Below are 16,895 nucleotides of genomic sequence, written 5' to 3' on the forward strand. Positions count from 1 at the left end.
GAAAAGCAGTGTACCAAAAGAACTCTAAGCTAGACAATCAAAGTAGCTAACTTTCTCAATTAAACACTACTTCAATTAACTCTATGAAGTCAAGACTTTGTGCTTCAGTTTTCTGAAGTGTGTGTTTTTTTGTTATAGTAGTAAAGTCAACAGCTGGGTTGTCTGAGGACACATGAATTCTCCCCCTCTAAAACTGTTACAACAGTACTCACTTTGAAGAGTTCCTATTCTTCTTTCTTTCTTATTATTAAAGTCTTGTTGCTGGGTTCCATGTTGCAACTTAGATAAGAAAAGATTCTTGTGAGACCTAAAATAAAATACGAAGTTTGTAATTGGTTCCAAAAAGATTAGTAAAGCAATGGAAAAAAGGTAAATGATTTGCCTTAATCTGTTCTAGGATCTTCTATTAATACTTTGGCCTACTTCCTTTGGTGCTCTCCCTGCTTAGTGCCCCATCTTAACCTGTGGCCTCTTAAGATTTCTGTTGCCTCTCTCATCTTCCTCTATCTGATCTACTCAGCAGAAATCAAGATGTTTTTTGATGTCTCAGAAGAAGCAGGCAAAAAAAAAAGAAAAAGAAAAAAAAAAGAAAAAAAGGCAAGACTCTTTTGGCCTTCCAATTAGATACATCAAGGAAAAAAAATCCTTAAACTACAAAGTATTAGCTTTCATTCTCTCTTAAGGCTTTTATTTCCCCAAAGACGGATTTCAAAATTGCTTTACATAATGGCAGGTATCACTTGATTATCATTACTGCTTCCAAAAAGAGTTTTGAAAGGTAAGGCTGTTTGGAAACACAGGATGTGGCATCATTTTTTTAAAAAACCCTGCCAAATTGGTATTATATTAATCCAATTTTATGAAGGAGCAAACTAAGATTCAAAAAGCAGTTCACTTAAGCTTAGGCAGCTGTATTACCTCCACCTAAAATGTAGGTTCTTTTAGCTATACTTTTATCCCTATAGATACTCTATGTGACCAGCTATCCTTTCTCTCTTCCCCTCTCTCCCTCCTTCCCAAGACTTTCTATTGTCCTTTCTGGAATGTCATTCTCAATCTCTTCAACCATCCCTCCCTGCTCTTTGCCTTGTCTAAAATCTAGCTTTCCCCTGGGGACAATGTTTCTCTCCTTGGTAGCCTTCTCAAGTAGAGATTGGCTTCATCTTCCACCCTCCATAAACTACAGGATGCCAGAGACAGCAGTTTTCATTTCCTAATGAATGCCACTTTCAAGATCCTGCTTCCATAGAAACTTCAGCCTTGAGGATTCATGCCACTGAGATATATCACCTTCGATCATTCTTCACAGCCATTCACCATCCTTCCAAGCACTTCTTCATCATTCACAGATCTTTCTCTACACCTAAGTGCTGCTATTATGGATTATTTCAGTATTCTCATGGACAATTCATATACCATCTTGGCCTCTCAATTCTTCATGTCCAATCACCTCTTCCACATGAAGTCAGCCACCTCCTCCCACGGTTCCACTTGTGATCCCAACTGCTCTATCTTATAAATCATTCATGCAGACTTTCTGCCCTCTGGACAGGTTACATTGTCTGTCACAGTGATTCTATTAGATCGAATAAAGTTTTTCAAGTAACTTTGATAATATTGGCATTGGGGCATTCATTAGAAATGTAATCCCCATCCCCTTCCTGTCCCAGTATCGTATCTTTGTTTCTATGACAGATAAGTGTTTACTAAACATCTGTTTTAAGCTCAAGAACTCCCTATATGTGTATTCCAATAAGGGCTTTGTAGAAACAATGTGAAACAACCCAGTCTCAGAAGCAAGTCTCTACAGTTTGGAATTGCAAGATGTCTCAGAGTCGTTGAATATCTGTTGGGCTAAGTAGGACCCTGAGATATTCTTTCAATTGTACCATTTATGTGGTAGTTATATTAGGTCTGCATGAATTGCTTCAATCAAAGATTTGAAAGACAAAGAAGAAAAATGTCAATTTACTTCACCTCAATAAGGATACTGTACCCTCTGAGGATTCAGTTACCGCAGACTGTTTGTCACTAACACTTTAAAAGAAGAAAAAACTTGTAAGAATGTAAACAAAAGAAACTTTTCATAAGGGTAGTACTTTCCACATAGTCAAGACATATTTCAATTTATAAAAAATAACTTTGGAAAGAAACCTCGGTAACATTGGGACATACACAGTCCATTACAACATGGCTAATTTTTGTCCAGACATGCTTATACTTATAAGAGGTATCAAATCAAGCTTCTCCAGACATAAGCATAATTAATGCTATAGTCAAGCATTTATAATAACACTCTTTCAAAAACTCTTCCATGGCACTTTATTTCCATGAATTCAAGTTTTAAAAACTGCTTTATTAAGGTATAACTGATACATAAAAAGCATGGCACATGTTTAAAGTATACAATTTGATGGGCTCAATTTTAATTTATGGTTCTCCCCACCAGTCTCCAAGTGAACTTTTGGGAATTGATTAAGTTCCCATTTGCTATAGTTAAAATGGTTTCCACACACACAACATGACTATTTACACCTCCACGCTTTCACTGGTACTATTCCTCTCTCCTAAAATGGTATTTCCTCTTCTATCCATCTGTAAAAATCTTAACCATCCTACAAAAGCCCCTGCTCAGGGTTAGTATCTCCATGAAGCTGTCCATCTCAACTATTTCAGCACTGTGTTAGATATTTTAAGTAATCTAGAGATGACTTAAAGTATATGGGAGGATGTATGTAGGTAACATGCAAATATTACACCTTTTTTTTTTCTTTTTTTGAGACAGGGTCTTGCAGAGGGTCAGCCAGGCTGGAGTGCAGTGGCACAAACATAGCTTACTGCAGACCTCCCAGGCTCAAGCGATCCTCTCACTTAAGCCTCTCAATAGTTGACACTACAGGCATGCACCACCAAGACTGGTTAATTTTTGTAAAGACAAGGTTCTGCCATGTTGCCTAAGCTGGTCTCAAACTCTTGGGCTCAAGTGATCTTCCTGCCTCAGCCTTTCAAAATGCTGGGATTACAAGTGTGAGCCACTGTTCCCGGCTATTACACCATTTTTGTAAGACATTTGAGCATCTGTGGATTTTGGTATTCACGGAGAGTGGATGTCCTAGGACGAATCCCCTTCAAACACCAACGAACAACTGTATAAGCTTTATCAGAGCAAAATATTTATTTCATCTAGTCTTCATAACATGGGGGTTTCAATTTTTCTAGGATTTGTCTGACCTCACAATCACACTTCTGATTCTATACTTGCTTTACTTGAACCCTTATTGGTAACTGTCCTGACACTGGTGATTTAATGCTTTATTTGCCCTGGTTCTGCTTCCAGGATGGTTTTGGTATTTGCTCAATTCTTGATCTTTACGCTGTTTCTAGTTTTAGTTTTGTTCCCTGTAACTAGTGTACAGCAAGTTCTAATGTATGCCTGGTAATGAATTAGGCAACAAGGATACCAAGCTAATTAAGATGCTTCAAGGCTAAGTAAGAACCTTCAAATAATTCTCAAACTAGTGAAAGAATCAGGTAAACAGATAAGTTACTAATGAAGATAAGTCCTTTTATAGAGATGTATGCTATGAAAAAACAGAAGTAACAACTCTGATTACAGAGCTGGGAAAGACTTCATCCAGGTGATCTCTGAGATAGATTGAATAGCAAGTAAGAGCTTGCCTTGGAGAAAATAAAATGATAGGAATTCAAATAGAAGAAACAAAGCAAGGGCAGAGGTATGAAAACTTCTAACATTTTAAGATCAGGGAGAAGTTCTGTGCTGCTAGAAAGTACGATGTACGTGGACAGGGAGGGGTTCATGCTTAGGGATAAGACTGTATATTAAAAAAAAAATAGAATGGGTCTATGTAAGGCTTTATAAGCCATGGCAATAAATTCTGACTCATCTAGTAGGAAATAGGAGCCAAAAAGTTTTTAAGCTGGGAGTGATCTAAAGAGATTTATTTTTTTGGAAGCTAACTCTGGAAGTTATGTCAAGGATGGATTTGAATGGTACAAAGCTATATAGATAAAAATAGATTGGAGAAGCATTTCTGAGGTGGGGTTCTTAATACTTGGAAAGACAGCTGGATGTGTGAGGTTAAAGAAGAGAGGCAGGGTGTAGAGAGGCAAATGAGAACATGAAGAGTTCTGTTTGTACACATGGATTGCACTGTGTTTGTGTCTAGGAGAGCATCTGAAATAAGTGGGTAGTACTATATAAGGAGAGTCCATAGGAAGTGTGCTTGTCATTATCTGTAAGAACCATGGTATTAGTAGTATAATTATGAGCAGGATGGCTTGCCCACAAGAATGTATTGGGTATTAGTATCATTAAACTTTGATTTTTGAAACAAAATGAAGTAATTGGGCCAATAAATATGGAATCTCTACTTCTTAAACTGGGTTTTAGAAAAAAGTACATCAATGTGAAATAAGACTTTAGTACAGCCTTTGGAGAGATGAAAGGAACAGGTCATGCTCTGACAGGCAGGAACAATAGGAGGGACCACTATAAGATGACAGAGCCTCAGTCCTAAGATGTGACAAGTCCAGTGTACATCCAACTTGAACCCCAATCTCTACCTCTAAATAAGTAGTTAAGATGGGGTCCCTGCAACACTTAGGTCTTGTTCCCAAGAAGAAAGTAATATTACATCCATTTCCAAATATACCCATCCAGAGACCACAGAAATTTGATTATTTGGCCTTGGTTTAAGGTAGAAGAACAGAGAAAACAGACCATGGGTTCAATAGGAAAGAAGATCTTTATAATATCAGAGTTATAGCTTCCTCAATAGGGGAAGATACTTAAGCTTCTAAAACAAAAGACAAAATCACCCCTGAAAATCCCTAAAGAAAAAATAATTTTGGAGACTTAACATATCTCTCAATATACAGGACTGACACAGCTTGTTTTCCTCCAGTATTAAAGCAAATCACTATTTCTTCAGTCAAGTACCAGATGAAGTAGTGAGCTTACCCTTAGAGAAGATATACGAATAATATCTTAATATACTAGACTGTTAGTACAGTGAAACATGAATCACATAATGAGAACATGTAGAATCTAAAAACAACTAAGGGGCACAGGAGTCCAACCTCACCTTTGTTCCTAAGCATACCCTCAGTAAGAATGGTAAACTATCCACATTATTTAAACTGTAATATTTTCTTATTCTCTACTTTTGCTTGGCATATGTAGTTTGCACAGGTCATGAAATAACTCTACAGTACTCCAAATACCTAAATGTTAATCATCAGCAAGATAACATGCTACTCAATAATTATTTTTAACAAAAAGACTCGCATCAATTTTACATAAAGACAGAACATTCATAAAACAAAGAATACACAAATTGATTAAATTACAAACCTTTTTCTTGTATCCAAATTAGCTTCAGTTTCCATTTCAACATCATTACCATTAGGTTTATCTTGAGAAGTTATTGTTCTTGTTCTTTTACTTTCTACTACTTTTGCTGCTGCCTTAAAAAATGGTGTGTGTGGAGGTAGGAGGATAGGAAGAAATGCATTAAGCCATTTTAAACAAATAGCATTAAATTAAGCCTTGTAATTCTTTGATAGTCATAGCCAATATATCTGTTCACAGGCCAATAAAGGGCACTGTGTTGTTATTTTCACCAATAATTATGACACTGCCAGCAGCTACATTAGCTACCTGCTTGGTTTATCAGCATTACGAAGGTGGTCTTTCCTTGTAAATATATTTGATAGACAAAATGCTCTCTAGGCAATTTTTAAGAGAAAAGGCTGCATGAAAAAAATATAAATTCTATATATTTTGAAATAAAAATTATCTCAATCAAGATGCTCCACTATAACACTGTCAACTTAAAACTTCTGAGGTAAAGACAGAGAATAAAATGTTACTAGAAAAATTTTATTGTTGTTTGTTTTGAGACAGGGTCTCACTCTGTCACCCAGGCTGGAGTGCAGTGGCACAATCACAGCTCACTGCAGCCTCAACCTCCTGGGCTGAGGTGATCTCCCACCTCAGCCTCCCAGGTAGCTGGGACTACAGGCGTGCACCACTATGCCTGGCTAAATTTTTTATTTTTTTTGTAGAGACGGGGTTTTGCCATGTTGCCCAGGCTGGTCTCAAACTCCTGGGCTCAAGCAATCTACCCATTTCAGCCTCCCAAAGTGCTGGGACTACAGGCATGAGCCACTGCGCCTGACCAGAAATGTCTTTTTTTTAACGACAGGGTCTCGTTTTGTCACCCTGGCTGGAGTGCGGTGGCTCAATCTCAGGTCACTACAGCCTCAACCTCCCCAAAGTAGCTGGGACTACAGGTGTATGCCACCATGCCCAGCTATTATTATTATTATTTTTTTTGAGACAGACTCTTGCTCTGTCGCCCAGGCTGGAGTGCAGAGGCACCATCTTGGCTCACTGCAAGCTCTGCCTCCCAGGTTCAGGCCATTCTCCTGCCTCAGCCTCTGGAGTAGCTGGGACTACAGGCGCCCGCCACTACGCCCGGCTAATTTTTTTTGTATTTTTTTAGTAGAGAGGGGGTTTCACCGTGTTAGCCAGGATGGTCTCGATCACCTGACCACATGATTCACCCGCCTCAGCCTCCCAAAGTGCTGGGATTACAGGCACAAGCCACCGTGCCAGCCCAGCTAATTTTTTTGTAGACAAGGGGTTTCACCATGTCACCTAGGCTAGTCTCGAACTCCTGAAACTTGGCCTCCCAAAGTGCTAGGATTATAGGCATGAGCCACTGCACCTGGCCTAGAAAAATTTTAAAAGGCCCTTCTTTAATGCAATTCTACTTTTCCCCAAAAATGTGTTTAAAAACGTCTTTAAAATTTACTTAAATTACAATAAATATTTGCTTTTGCCTATTTCTTATTTTTAATTCATTCTAAGTTTTCCCTTCAACTTTTTCTTTTGAAAATTTTCCTAATTTTGAAAAGTTACAAAAGTACTACAAAGATCACTCATAAATCTTTTAATGAGGTCCACAAAATGTAACATTTTACCACACCTTTCTACAAAACCACAACAAAAAATTCCCATTAGTTTTAAAGGATTTCTATTTCAAGTATTCTCCTTTATTATAACATTTCCTTTAAGTCTATTATTAGAGTCACTCTTGAATACTATGTATACCTTCATTAGAAAGGTTGACGATTTTTCACTTAGCACATAATTCACATAACTCTTAATTTTCTCCATCATGTGGTTGTAGCTGAAGTGTTGAAAAAAGGAATGAAATGTATCTTTCTGAGAGATTATCATAAGCAATTTGCTTTTGAAAGGCTAAAGAAAAGAGAAGAAATGAATTAACATAAATCACACAAAGTTACAGATACAAGGATTTTTGTCATATATTATTTAATTGGAAAGAAATCACTTACTTTATAAACTCAGAGACACAGATACTTTTAAAATTAAGTTTTAAATGACATGCCAATGTACTTTTTTCTTACTTCTTCTGGTCTCTCCTCATTTAAAAAAATATTTTATATTTTAGACAGATGCAAAAAGATATGTATTATAAACCAGAGTACCCACTACCCAGTTTAAGAAATAAAACATAATCGATATGGTTAAAATCCCTGTTTACTACCATAATCTGATTGTATCCCCTTTTCTCTCCTCACTGTAACCATTACCCTGAATTTAGAATTCACCATTCCCATGAATTCCTTTACTTGCACTATGTATGTATCCACAAATAACACGTAGCATTACTTAGCATGGTTTTAACTCTACAAATGGTGTTGTACGATCTGTATTCTTTTGAAACTTGCTACATTTTAGTCAACTCTGTGTTTACAACATTTATCCATGCTGATCTGATATTCCTAGAAGTAGTTATTTTTGCCATTATAAAGTACTACACTGATCAAAAACATCACTTATTCATCCATTCTTCAAACCTACTGAGGGATTTAGGCTACTTGCAATTACTGTATTGCTCTTCAACATGTTTCTACATTATCTTCTGTGCACTGTATGTGTTTTCCTTGGACAGTAGCTCTTTCAATGCTGGCTGCACAATAAAAGCTGTAGAACTTTAAAAAAAGTCTTAGGCTCAATCTCAGAGCAATTATCTCAGGAAGGCCTTGGTTTTTTGTTGTCTTTAAAGCTTTATGGCTTTTAAAATATGCAGTTAAAAGTGAAACCAGCTATTCTAGGATATTGTCTAGAAGTGAAATTGCTGGAATGCATGCTTAAAAGATTTTGCTAAAATGATCTCCCAAAGAAGTACCAATATACAGTCTTGAAAGGAAGTTATGGCAGGTAGTACAATCATTTCTCAATTTGTTGAGACAACTATTGGTATTCTAAGACATTTTAATTGATGCCAGTCTAAGGGATGGGAAGTAGTGTTCCAATATAGTACTTAATATTGCTCTAATGAGGCAACATTAATACTAGTGAGGTTAAGTACTTATCTTAACCTCTTAATATTTCCTGGCCGTCAGTTTTCCTCTTCTGGGAGGTATGAGGAGAGTAGAATTTTCAGTAGTCTCATAGTGCTATGGAGAAAATATAAGGGTAGGAAACCCAAAAGACAAATTTCTGGAGGGCTATACCCCAGGGACAGGGTTATATTAGAGATAGACAAAGCCTTGCCAAAACTGCCCAACCTACCCTCAACTAGGCCCAGGTTCCTTATTGGATTAAGGTAGTCACTCTCCAACTCTTTCTACTAACGTTATCAAAAGGTGCTCAATCTGATTATTCATCAGGGAAACAAATTAAAATCCAGTGGGACAGCACTACATATTTGCCTGAATGGCTAAAATGAAAACCCAGATGTAAGATCTGTGGAGCCACTAGAATTCTTTTACACTACTGGAGGAATTGACATAACTACTTTGGAAAACAGCTTGGCAATATCTACTAAAACTGAGTATGTACACACCTTATGACTCATCAGTTCTACTCTTCATATAAACCCAAAAGAAATGCAGGTATTTCTTCCACAAAATGTATGGGGGAAAAGAATTGCACCTGTACTGAACACATACAGACTTTTTTGTATCTTTTTGTTCCTAAACAGTACAACTATTTACATTGTATTAGTTATTATAATCTAGAGATGATTTAAAGTATACAGGAGGATGTACATATGTTATATGCAAATACTATACTATTTTATTATTTATTTACTTTTAGAGACAGGGTCTCTATCTGTTGCTTAGGCTGGAGCACAGCGGCAGCATTATAGCTCACCGCAGCCTTGACTTCCTGCGCTGAAGCAATCCTCCCACCTCAGGACTATAGTATTGCTCCACCACACCTCGCTGATTTTTAATTTTTTCGTAGAGAACAGGGTCTCGCTGTTTTACCCAGGCTGATCTTGAACTACTGACCTCAAATGGTCCTACTGCCTCAGCCTCCTAAAGTACTGGTATTATAGACATGAGCTATTGCACCTAGCCTCTTTTTACTTTTTTAATATGACTACTGGAAAATTTTATTTATTTTTCATTATTTATTATTTCTTTTTTTTGGAGAGATGAGGATCTCCCCATGTTGCCCAGGCTGTCTCAAATATCTGAGCTCAAGGGATCATCCCACCTCAGTCTCCCAAAGTGCTGGAATTATAGGTGTAAGCCACTGCATCCAGCTTATTAGAAAATTTTAAATCACATGTGACTTGCATAGTTTTTCTATTGCACAGTATTATTCTATACTGTTTAAAAGATAAAGCATTTATTTTCTCCTCCAATTTTCTTTCAGTTTTCCTCATTCTACATAAACAGTTCTAAAATTCTGTGGTTTTAATTTAAATAATTACCATATAAGAATTTGGATCACCAAATATCCTTTCAAAGACTTCTTCTGCTTCTTTAAAGTTGCCATTTTCCATACAAACAGCTATAGCCTAAAAGATGAAAAATACCAACCTTAGACTGCGTTTAAAAATATCTAATAGTTATTTAATTATTAAGATAACTGAAGTAAGTCTGAAATCCTCTGTTGAAAACATTTTTATGTAGTTTAATAATTTTAGTTTGATAAAAGATATAAAATACTTTTTCAAAGACAAAATAAGTGTCGCTTGAAATGACATGAAAAATTTGCACTGGTCCCATGCACATTTACTCATAAATGCCCAGCATTCTATCTCTAATTTAGGCCAAATCAAAAGCATGTATTAGTAAATAAATTAGAAGCCATACCATGGACATTTAGGACCTACCTAAATATTAATTTTGAGTAAAAGGGAAATAAGAGGAGGTAGATGATGTTTGTGATGATTAGGATACATAAAATTTGCTAGTCAGAATCCCTGGAAAATATCTAATACAAACCTAAGAAGCTAGATGTTTTTGAAAGATCATTTTTTTCACACATTGGCATTTTTGGTAACAGGGTAAGACAGGACCACTATTACCATCTGGGTAGCTATGTAAACTTGGTAAGCTACTTAGCCTCTTGTTGCCCCAGTTACCTTATATGTAAAATGGTGGAAACAATAGTACTTATTTCATCAGATTGTTATGAGGACGTAAGAGTTTTATGTGAAAGAGTTTAGAACAGTGCCTGGCAAATAGTAAGGTATATATTAAATGTCTGCTATAAACTTTGTCGCCCATTTGACTTTACAGTAGTGTATTAAGAAAGACTTGCTTTCTCTAGCGGTCTAAAAGATTGCAATAACATGACAAATCTCTTTGCTCTGGGTTGAATTCATAAAGGAAACAGTCGTTTTTCTGCCCATTTTCTTTTCTTCAGGTCCTAATTCTACTTGACTATCACCACACTAATTCTTGGGAAGGTGGGGAATGACTTAGCTTTTCTTTTCTATTCAACCTGAAAATAAATTTTTAAAATTCTCAAAAGAGAAAAAGTTTATTTAACTAAGAAAGTACCTAGTATTTGCTCTGACTGCTAGCTACTGTATCTTTGAATGACTTTTTAAAACTACTCACTGTCTACTAAAATTCTCCCTACATGGTTAAAATTTTACATACTCTTGATTAGAAAAATCTAAAATTTACCATTAATTAAAAATATTATCTACTTTTTCCATAATCTTTAAATATCAATTGGAAGAGCACAAATCCCTGGTTTTAAAATTTTCCACAACATGGGGGCAACATATACTTAAGTATGGAACATTAAGTTCCAGCCCCCAGTGATCATGTTAAGGCTATAAACCAAAGGTCAAATTTCTGAAGAGAAACAATACATTAAATTTTACTATTGCTCAACCTCTACTAGGTTTCTCTTAATTTCTTTTAAGTGTTAAATGTTCTTATTTTCTAGAAATATAATAATTATAAGCATAAGTTATTTATTCATACCTGAATTTTAATTAAATTCTGTATTTCTTCGTGAAGTTTGTCATGTTCCTTTTCAATTGAACCCCAAATCATCAGGGCTGATTCCAAGGGTGTAATTCGTTCATCATTTTCAAACTGTGCATCTTTTAAAAACAGAACAAAAATAAGTTAACTCAGAAAGCTAAGTAGAACTTTGTCAGTTTTTAATAACGCATTCCTTTAAATATTTATTGAGTATATACTATGTGCTAGGTGCTCCTCGTTTATACCAGTTTAGAGAAGTGATTTTATTTTCTAAGTTAATTTTCTCATTAAGATCAATTTCAAATGGAAAAAGGTTGATGAGATAACAAACATTTGAAGATTTCTTTACAAAAATATGAATTTTAAAAACTAAACTATTTTACATAACATGTCATAGCAACAGAATTCTTAAGTGGTTCCTAAGTCTAATGCACTACAACAAACCTCAAGACAGGCCAGTTTTCTCATCTATAAAATGGTGACAATAAATATTATCTCACAGAATTTATGTGACTATATAATGAGATAATAGTTGTACTATTATTAAGCTTTCCTAAAAGAATTATGATCAAGTTATTCAGAACAAAGACTCACAACAACTGATAACTAATTAGCAAATTACACAGCAACAACTCATTCGGACATTCAAGAGCCTTCACTATAACGTCTTATATGTCTAGCATCTACAGTCTACAATTCATTTAATAAATATTTATTGATCACTCACTATATATAGGCACTTGCCTAAAAACTTGGAATGTCTCAGTGAATAAGACAAAATCCCCACTTTCATGATGTTCACATGCTAATGAGAAATAAATACAGTTTCAGAGTAGTAAAGGCTAGAAAAAATAAAAAAGGTACTGGAAATGAAGAATGGTAGGGGAGGGGGAAGCTCTTTCAGACAGGTTAAAGACCTCTCTGAAGAAGTGACAGTGGAGCTGAGAACAGCATAACGTGAAGCAGAAGGCACAGTCACCCAAAGATCTGGAAGAAAAACATTCCAGAGGGAATGGCAAGTGCAAAGATCCTGAGGAGGAGTTTGATGTTCAAAGGGCAGGAAGAGCCAGGTGGGGGCGTGTGCCTGTAGTCTCAGTTACTCGGGAGGCTGAGGTGGGAGGACTGCTTGAGCCAGGGAGTCTGAGATTCAGTGAGTGATGATGACACCACAGCACTCCAGTATAAGTGACAGAGTGAGACCCTCCCTGTCTTGAAAAAACAAATACAAAGGGCAGGAGGAAGGTCAGTGGGCAAGTTGGATGCACGCTCTTAGAAAGATGATGGAAGAGGCAAGTAGTTAATCAGTTTTGGAACTTATTTTGAATGTACAATAGAACCTGTTAATGGATTGCATGTAGAGTATGAGAAAAAAATGGAGGACTCTTGGGTTTTAATAATTGGATAAATGGTGCTAACATTTACTATCATAGGAAGCCTGGGTGAGGACCAAGTTTATGAAGTTGTATATGGAAATCAAGAGTTCTACTATCCAGGTAAACTACAATTTATTTTCAAAATAATGCTAATGTTTTCATTTTGTCTAGACTACCATCCCCCCACCCCCACACCACATCTGAGGATGTGGATAGACTACCATTTTTATACTTTCTTTCTGACAAACTCTAGCAATTCTTACAGGCATAGCGCAAACTCCACCTCTTTATTGAACGCTGTCCTTACCCCAGCAGCTAAGAGACTAGGAAATATCCTTTCTCTAAATCTCCTGTATGTGCTTGCTTTGGCAGCACATATATAAAAATTGGAAGAATGCAGAGATTAGCACGGCCCCTCAACAAGGATGACACAAAAATCCATGAAGCGTTCCATTAATTAAAAAGAAACTCTTGTATCATTATTCCTTTTTTAATGCCTTGCAGTACTTTATACTTACTTCCACAACCCTATTAGATTTTAAAGTGTCTTGAAGACAAAAAACTTCATAGTCTATCATGCATAATATTTCAAATTTTGGGGGGCAGGAGCCACTTAGTGTATTTTTCTAAACCCCTGTAATCCTAGCACAGTTGTAGTCCCATAGCAAGTATGCAACAAATAAGCATAATAAAGAGAATTTTTTATTTTTTTTAATTTATTTTTTGAGATGGTGTTTCGCTCTTTTGACCAGGCTAGAGTGAAGTGACGCGATCTCGGCTTACTGCAACCTCCGCCCCCTGGGTTCAAGCAATTCTCCTGTCTCAGCCTCCCAAGTAGCTGGTGCCCGCCCCACGCTTGGATAACTTTTGTACTTTTAGTACAGATGGGGTTTCGCCATGTTGGCCAGGCTGGTCTCAAACTCCTGACCTCAGGTGATCCACCCGCCTCGGCCTCCAAAAGTGCTGGGATTACAGGCGTGAGCTACCGAGTCCAACCGAATAAAGAGCATTTTAAATAGCACATCTTTTTTTCCTTTAAAAACCAGAGTGAGCAGGCAGTTTAAATATTTGTAGTTTCAAATATTTTTACTTTATTTCCTGTTGTCCTCTCCAAATTGTTGTTCCAACATTTTAAATATAAAAATATATTCATTCACATACTAAGTCTCTTTATATTCCAGGTTGTGTCAGGTACTTAGGATACAAACATGAAGAAGAAAGTTCCTGACCTTGTGGAATTCACATCCCAGCTATGGAGGAAGACATGCAAACAAACCAATATAACTGGTACTTTAATGGAATTGTGCATTATGCCAATGGTTCTCCATGTTTGTTATACCTCAGAAACAGCTGAAGAGCTTTTGAAAAATACTGATGCATGGCCAGACACGGTGGCTCTTTGGGAGGCGGATCTCATGATCCACCGATCAAGAAATCGAGACCATCCTGGCAACATGGTGAAACTCTCTCTCTACTAATAATAGAAAAATTAGCCAGGCATGGTGGTGCACGCCTGTAGTCCCAGCTACTCAGGAGGCTGAGGCAGGAGAATCGCTTGAACCCAGGAGATGGAAGTTGCAGTGAGCCAAGATGGTGCCACTGTACTCCAGCCTGGCGACGGAGCAAGACTCCGTCTCAAAAAAACAAAAAGAAAAAAGAAAAAAGAAAAAAAAATATTGATGCCTACACCCATCTCCCAGAGATTAAATTCTCAAGCAGAATCTGGTGTATTTGAGGAACAGGGTATTCACTCTAAGTAGGAATACTAGAAGTGAATCCTTCATGAAACAGAAGTCATCCAAATTGGGGCATTAAGGATAAACAGATAAACTAAGTGTAGAGTACCAAGGATGGGAAGGAGAACACTTCAGAAAAATGGAGCAGCATAAGGTAAGAAAGGTGTACAAAAGATATTCATGCTAGTAACTAACACTGAGTGTCAGGCACTGTGGTACTCGTTTTATACAGTAAGATCTGAGAGCTAGAGAGCTCACACACCTAGCAAGTAGTAGAAGCAGACACCAAGATACTTAAAAATCACTTACTGTGTCTCAAAAGTAGTAAAATGAAGATGCAAAGGTAGACTGCCTACTTTTTCTTCCTCATTTTTCATCTGCTTGCTTTCTTTCAGAAACTAATTTCAACACACATTTTCAAATAAGTATTTCTTGACTGACATTACTTAACCCTTCTCACTTATCTGCCTTCCTTCTTATAAATGTGACATATAGAAAAATGTATGTTAGCTCTTAGCTTCAAAAAATTTACAGTATAGACATTTACTTCCAGATGGGATGTAGTATACTGCAGCAAACAAAACACTCACACTACAACTAGAAAACAGTTAAACTCCAAAATCATGTTGCTAAAGACATGGGATAGCCATGGAAAGCAATGAAAATGAGATTAACTAAAATTCCAGAGAGAATCCCTTTTGAGGTGAGATGCTGATTAGCTGATTTTGGATAAGGCTGAGGATCCAGTGTACTCCAGCCAGAGCGACTTTACAGGGGAAAGACAAATAAGAACAGCTTTTGGTGGTTTCCTTGGGACTTGCACAGTCGACTAGAAACTAGAGGAACTGCAAACATGATTGGTTTTTCTCCACAGGACATGTGCTGAGTTCCAGGGCAATGCAATAGGCTGTGGTGGAAAGGTACATTAAGTCTCCCAGAGTTTTGGGAGGCCTAGGCGGGAGGGTCACTTGAGGCCAGGAGTTCAAGACCAGCCTGGACAACACGAGACCTCGTCTCTACAAAATATTTAAAAATTAGCTGGGCCTGATGGTGCACCTGTAGTCCTAGCTACTCAGGAGACTGAGGTGGGAGGATCACTCAAGCTCAAAAGTTTGAGTCTGCAATAAGCTATGACGGCACCACTGCATTCCAGCCTGGGCCAGAGAGACACCCTGTCTAAAAAAAAAAAGCTTAAAGTTCCATGAAAGGAGGATGATAAGCATTTCCCCTTTAAGATATCTGCTGTATATTGCAGCTACGTGGGGGTCTAAGGCCACACCACCCCAAACATGTCCAATCTTGTCAAAGTTATGTGGGGTAGGAGACTAAACCCAATATGGTAGCTACTAGCCATACATAATTACTGAACAGCTAAAATATGACTAGTTTGAATTGAGATGTACCTTAAGTATAAAATACACATGAGATTTCAAAGACTTACTCCAAAAAAGGTAAAATATTTCATTTTTTTTTTAAGAGATGGGGGTCTTAATGTGCTGCCCAGGTTGGGGTACAGTGGTATGATCATAGCTCACTGCAGCCTCAAACTCCTAGGCTCAAGTGATCTGCCCACCTCAGCCTTCCAGAGCTGGGATTACAGGTGTGAGCCACGTGCCTGGCCTTACTAACATTTTTTACACTGATAACTTGTTGACATAGTGTTTGAGAAATATTGAGTTAAATAAGATTATCAAAATTAATTCCATCTATTTTATTTTTTTTTTTTAGCTACACCTGCTGGAATGGGAATTTCTAAATTTCATGACAGAGTTTCATTCTGTCACTCAGGCTGAAGCGAAGTGGCACAATCACAGCTCACCACAGCCTCAACCTCCTGGGCTCAAACAATCCTCCCACCTCAGTCTCCTGAGCACCACACATGGTTAATTTTTTAAATTTTTTGTAGAGACAGGGTCTCGCTATGTTGCCTAGGCTGGTGTCAAATTCTTGGGCTCAAGCGATCCGCCTGCCTAGGTCTCCCAAAGCACTGGGATTACAGGTGTGAGTCACTATGCCTGGCCTACTTTTCTTAACATAGCTATCAGAAAATTTTAAATTAGACATGTGGCTCACATATCTCTATTACGCAGTGCCACTATAGAGCAAAACAAAACAAAACAAAACAAAACCAAAAAAAAGGGGTTATGTATAGCTGAAAATTCAACACATAAAATTTTAAATGCTGCCTCAGTTGAGTGTATCATGGTGAAATACATTGATTCTTGATAGCTGACCCTTGCCCATTATATCTAGGATATATCCAAAAGAGTATCCTGGTAAATTCCAAGATTAAACCATGAGATCACACATAAAATCTGGATTCCTCCTGCCTTTTTTGGAGAAAAGGTTATCCAGGAAGCAACTAAGACGTGCTGAACAACTGCTATGTGTAAAGCACTGCCAGGCACTTTAGAATACTTTTCCACCTTAATTTGGAAAACAACCCTGTTAACAACAGTGTCAACTTATAGTATGCATGGTCTAGAAT

At 37.2% G+C, this 16,895-nt stretch overlaps 1 protein-coding gene across 2 annotated transcripts in view; it reads right to left on the reverse strand.

The window, feature by feature from the left end:
* TERF1 (telomeric repeat binding factor (NIMA-interacting) 1) overlaps window positions 1-16,895 on the reverse strand; it is a 37,959-nt gene that overhangs the window by 13,331 nt on the left and 7,733 nt on the right. The window contains exons 3-8 of one of the 2 annotated variants that reach the window (XM_012000086.1): window positions 11,296-11,417; window positions 9,783-9,869; window positions 7,139-7,288; window positions 5,375-5,487; window positions 1,978-2,037; window positions 213-307 (exon numbers count right to left, since the gene is read on the reverse strand). In XM_012000086.1, coding sequence (XP_011855476.1) covers window positions 213-307; window positions 1,978-2,037; window positions 5,375-5,487; window positions 7,139-7,288; window positions 9,783-9,869; window positions 11,296-11,417 — 627 coding nt within the window. The remainder of the gene's footprint in view (window positions 1-212; window positions 308-1,977; window positions 2,038-5,374; window positions 5,488-7,138; window positions 7,289-9,782; window positions 9,870-11,295; window positions 11,418-16,895) is intronic. The other variant, XM_012000085.1, reaches the window with a different exon arrangement.

This window comes from Mandrillus leucophaeus, unplaced genomic scaffold (genome assembly GCF_000951045.1).
Source record: "Mandrillus leucophaeus isolate KB7577 unplaced genomic scaffold, Mleu.le_1.0 Scaffold616, whole genome shotgun sequence".
NCBI lineage: Eukaryota > Metazoa > Chordata > Mammalia > Primates > Cercopithecidae > Mandrillus > Mandrillus leucophaeus.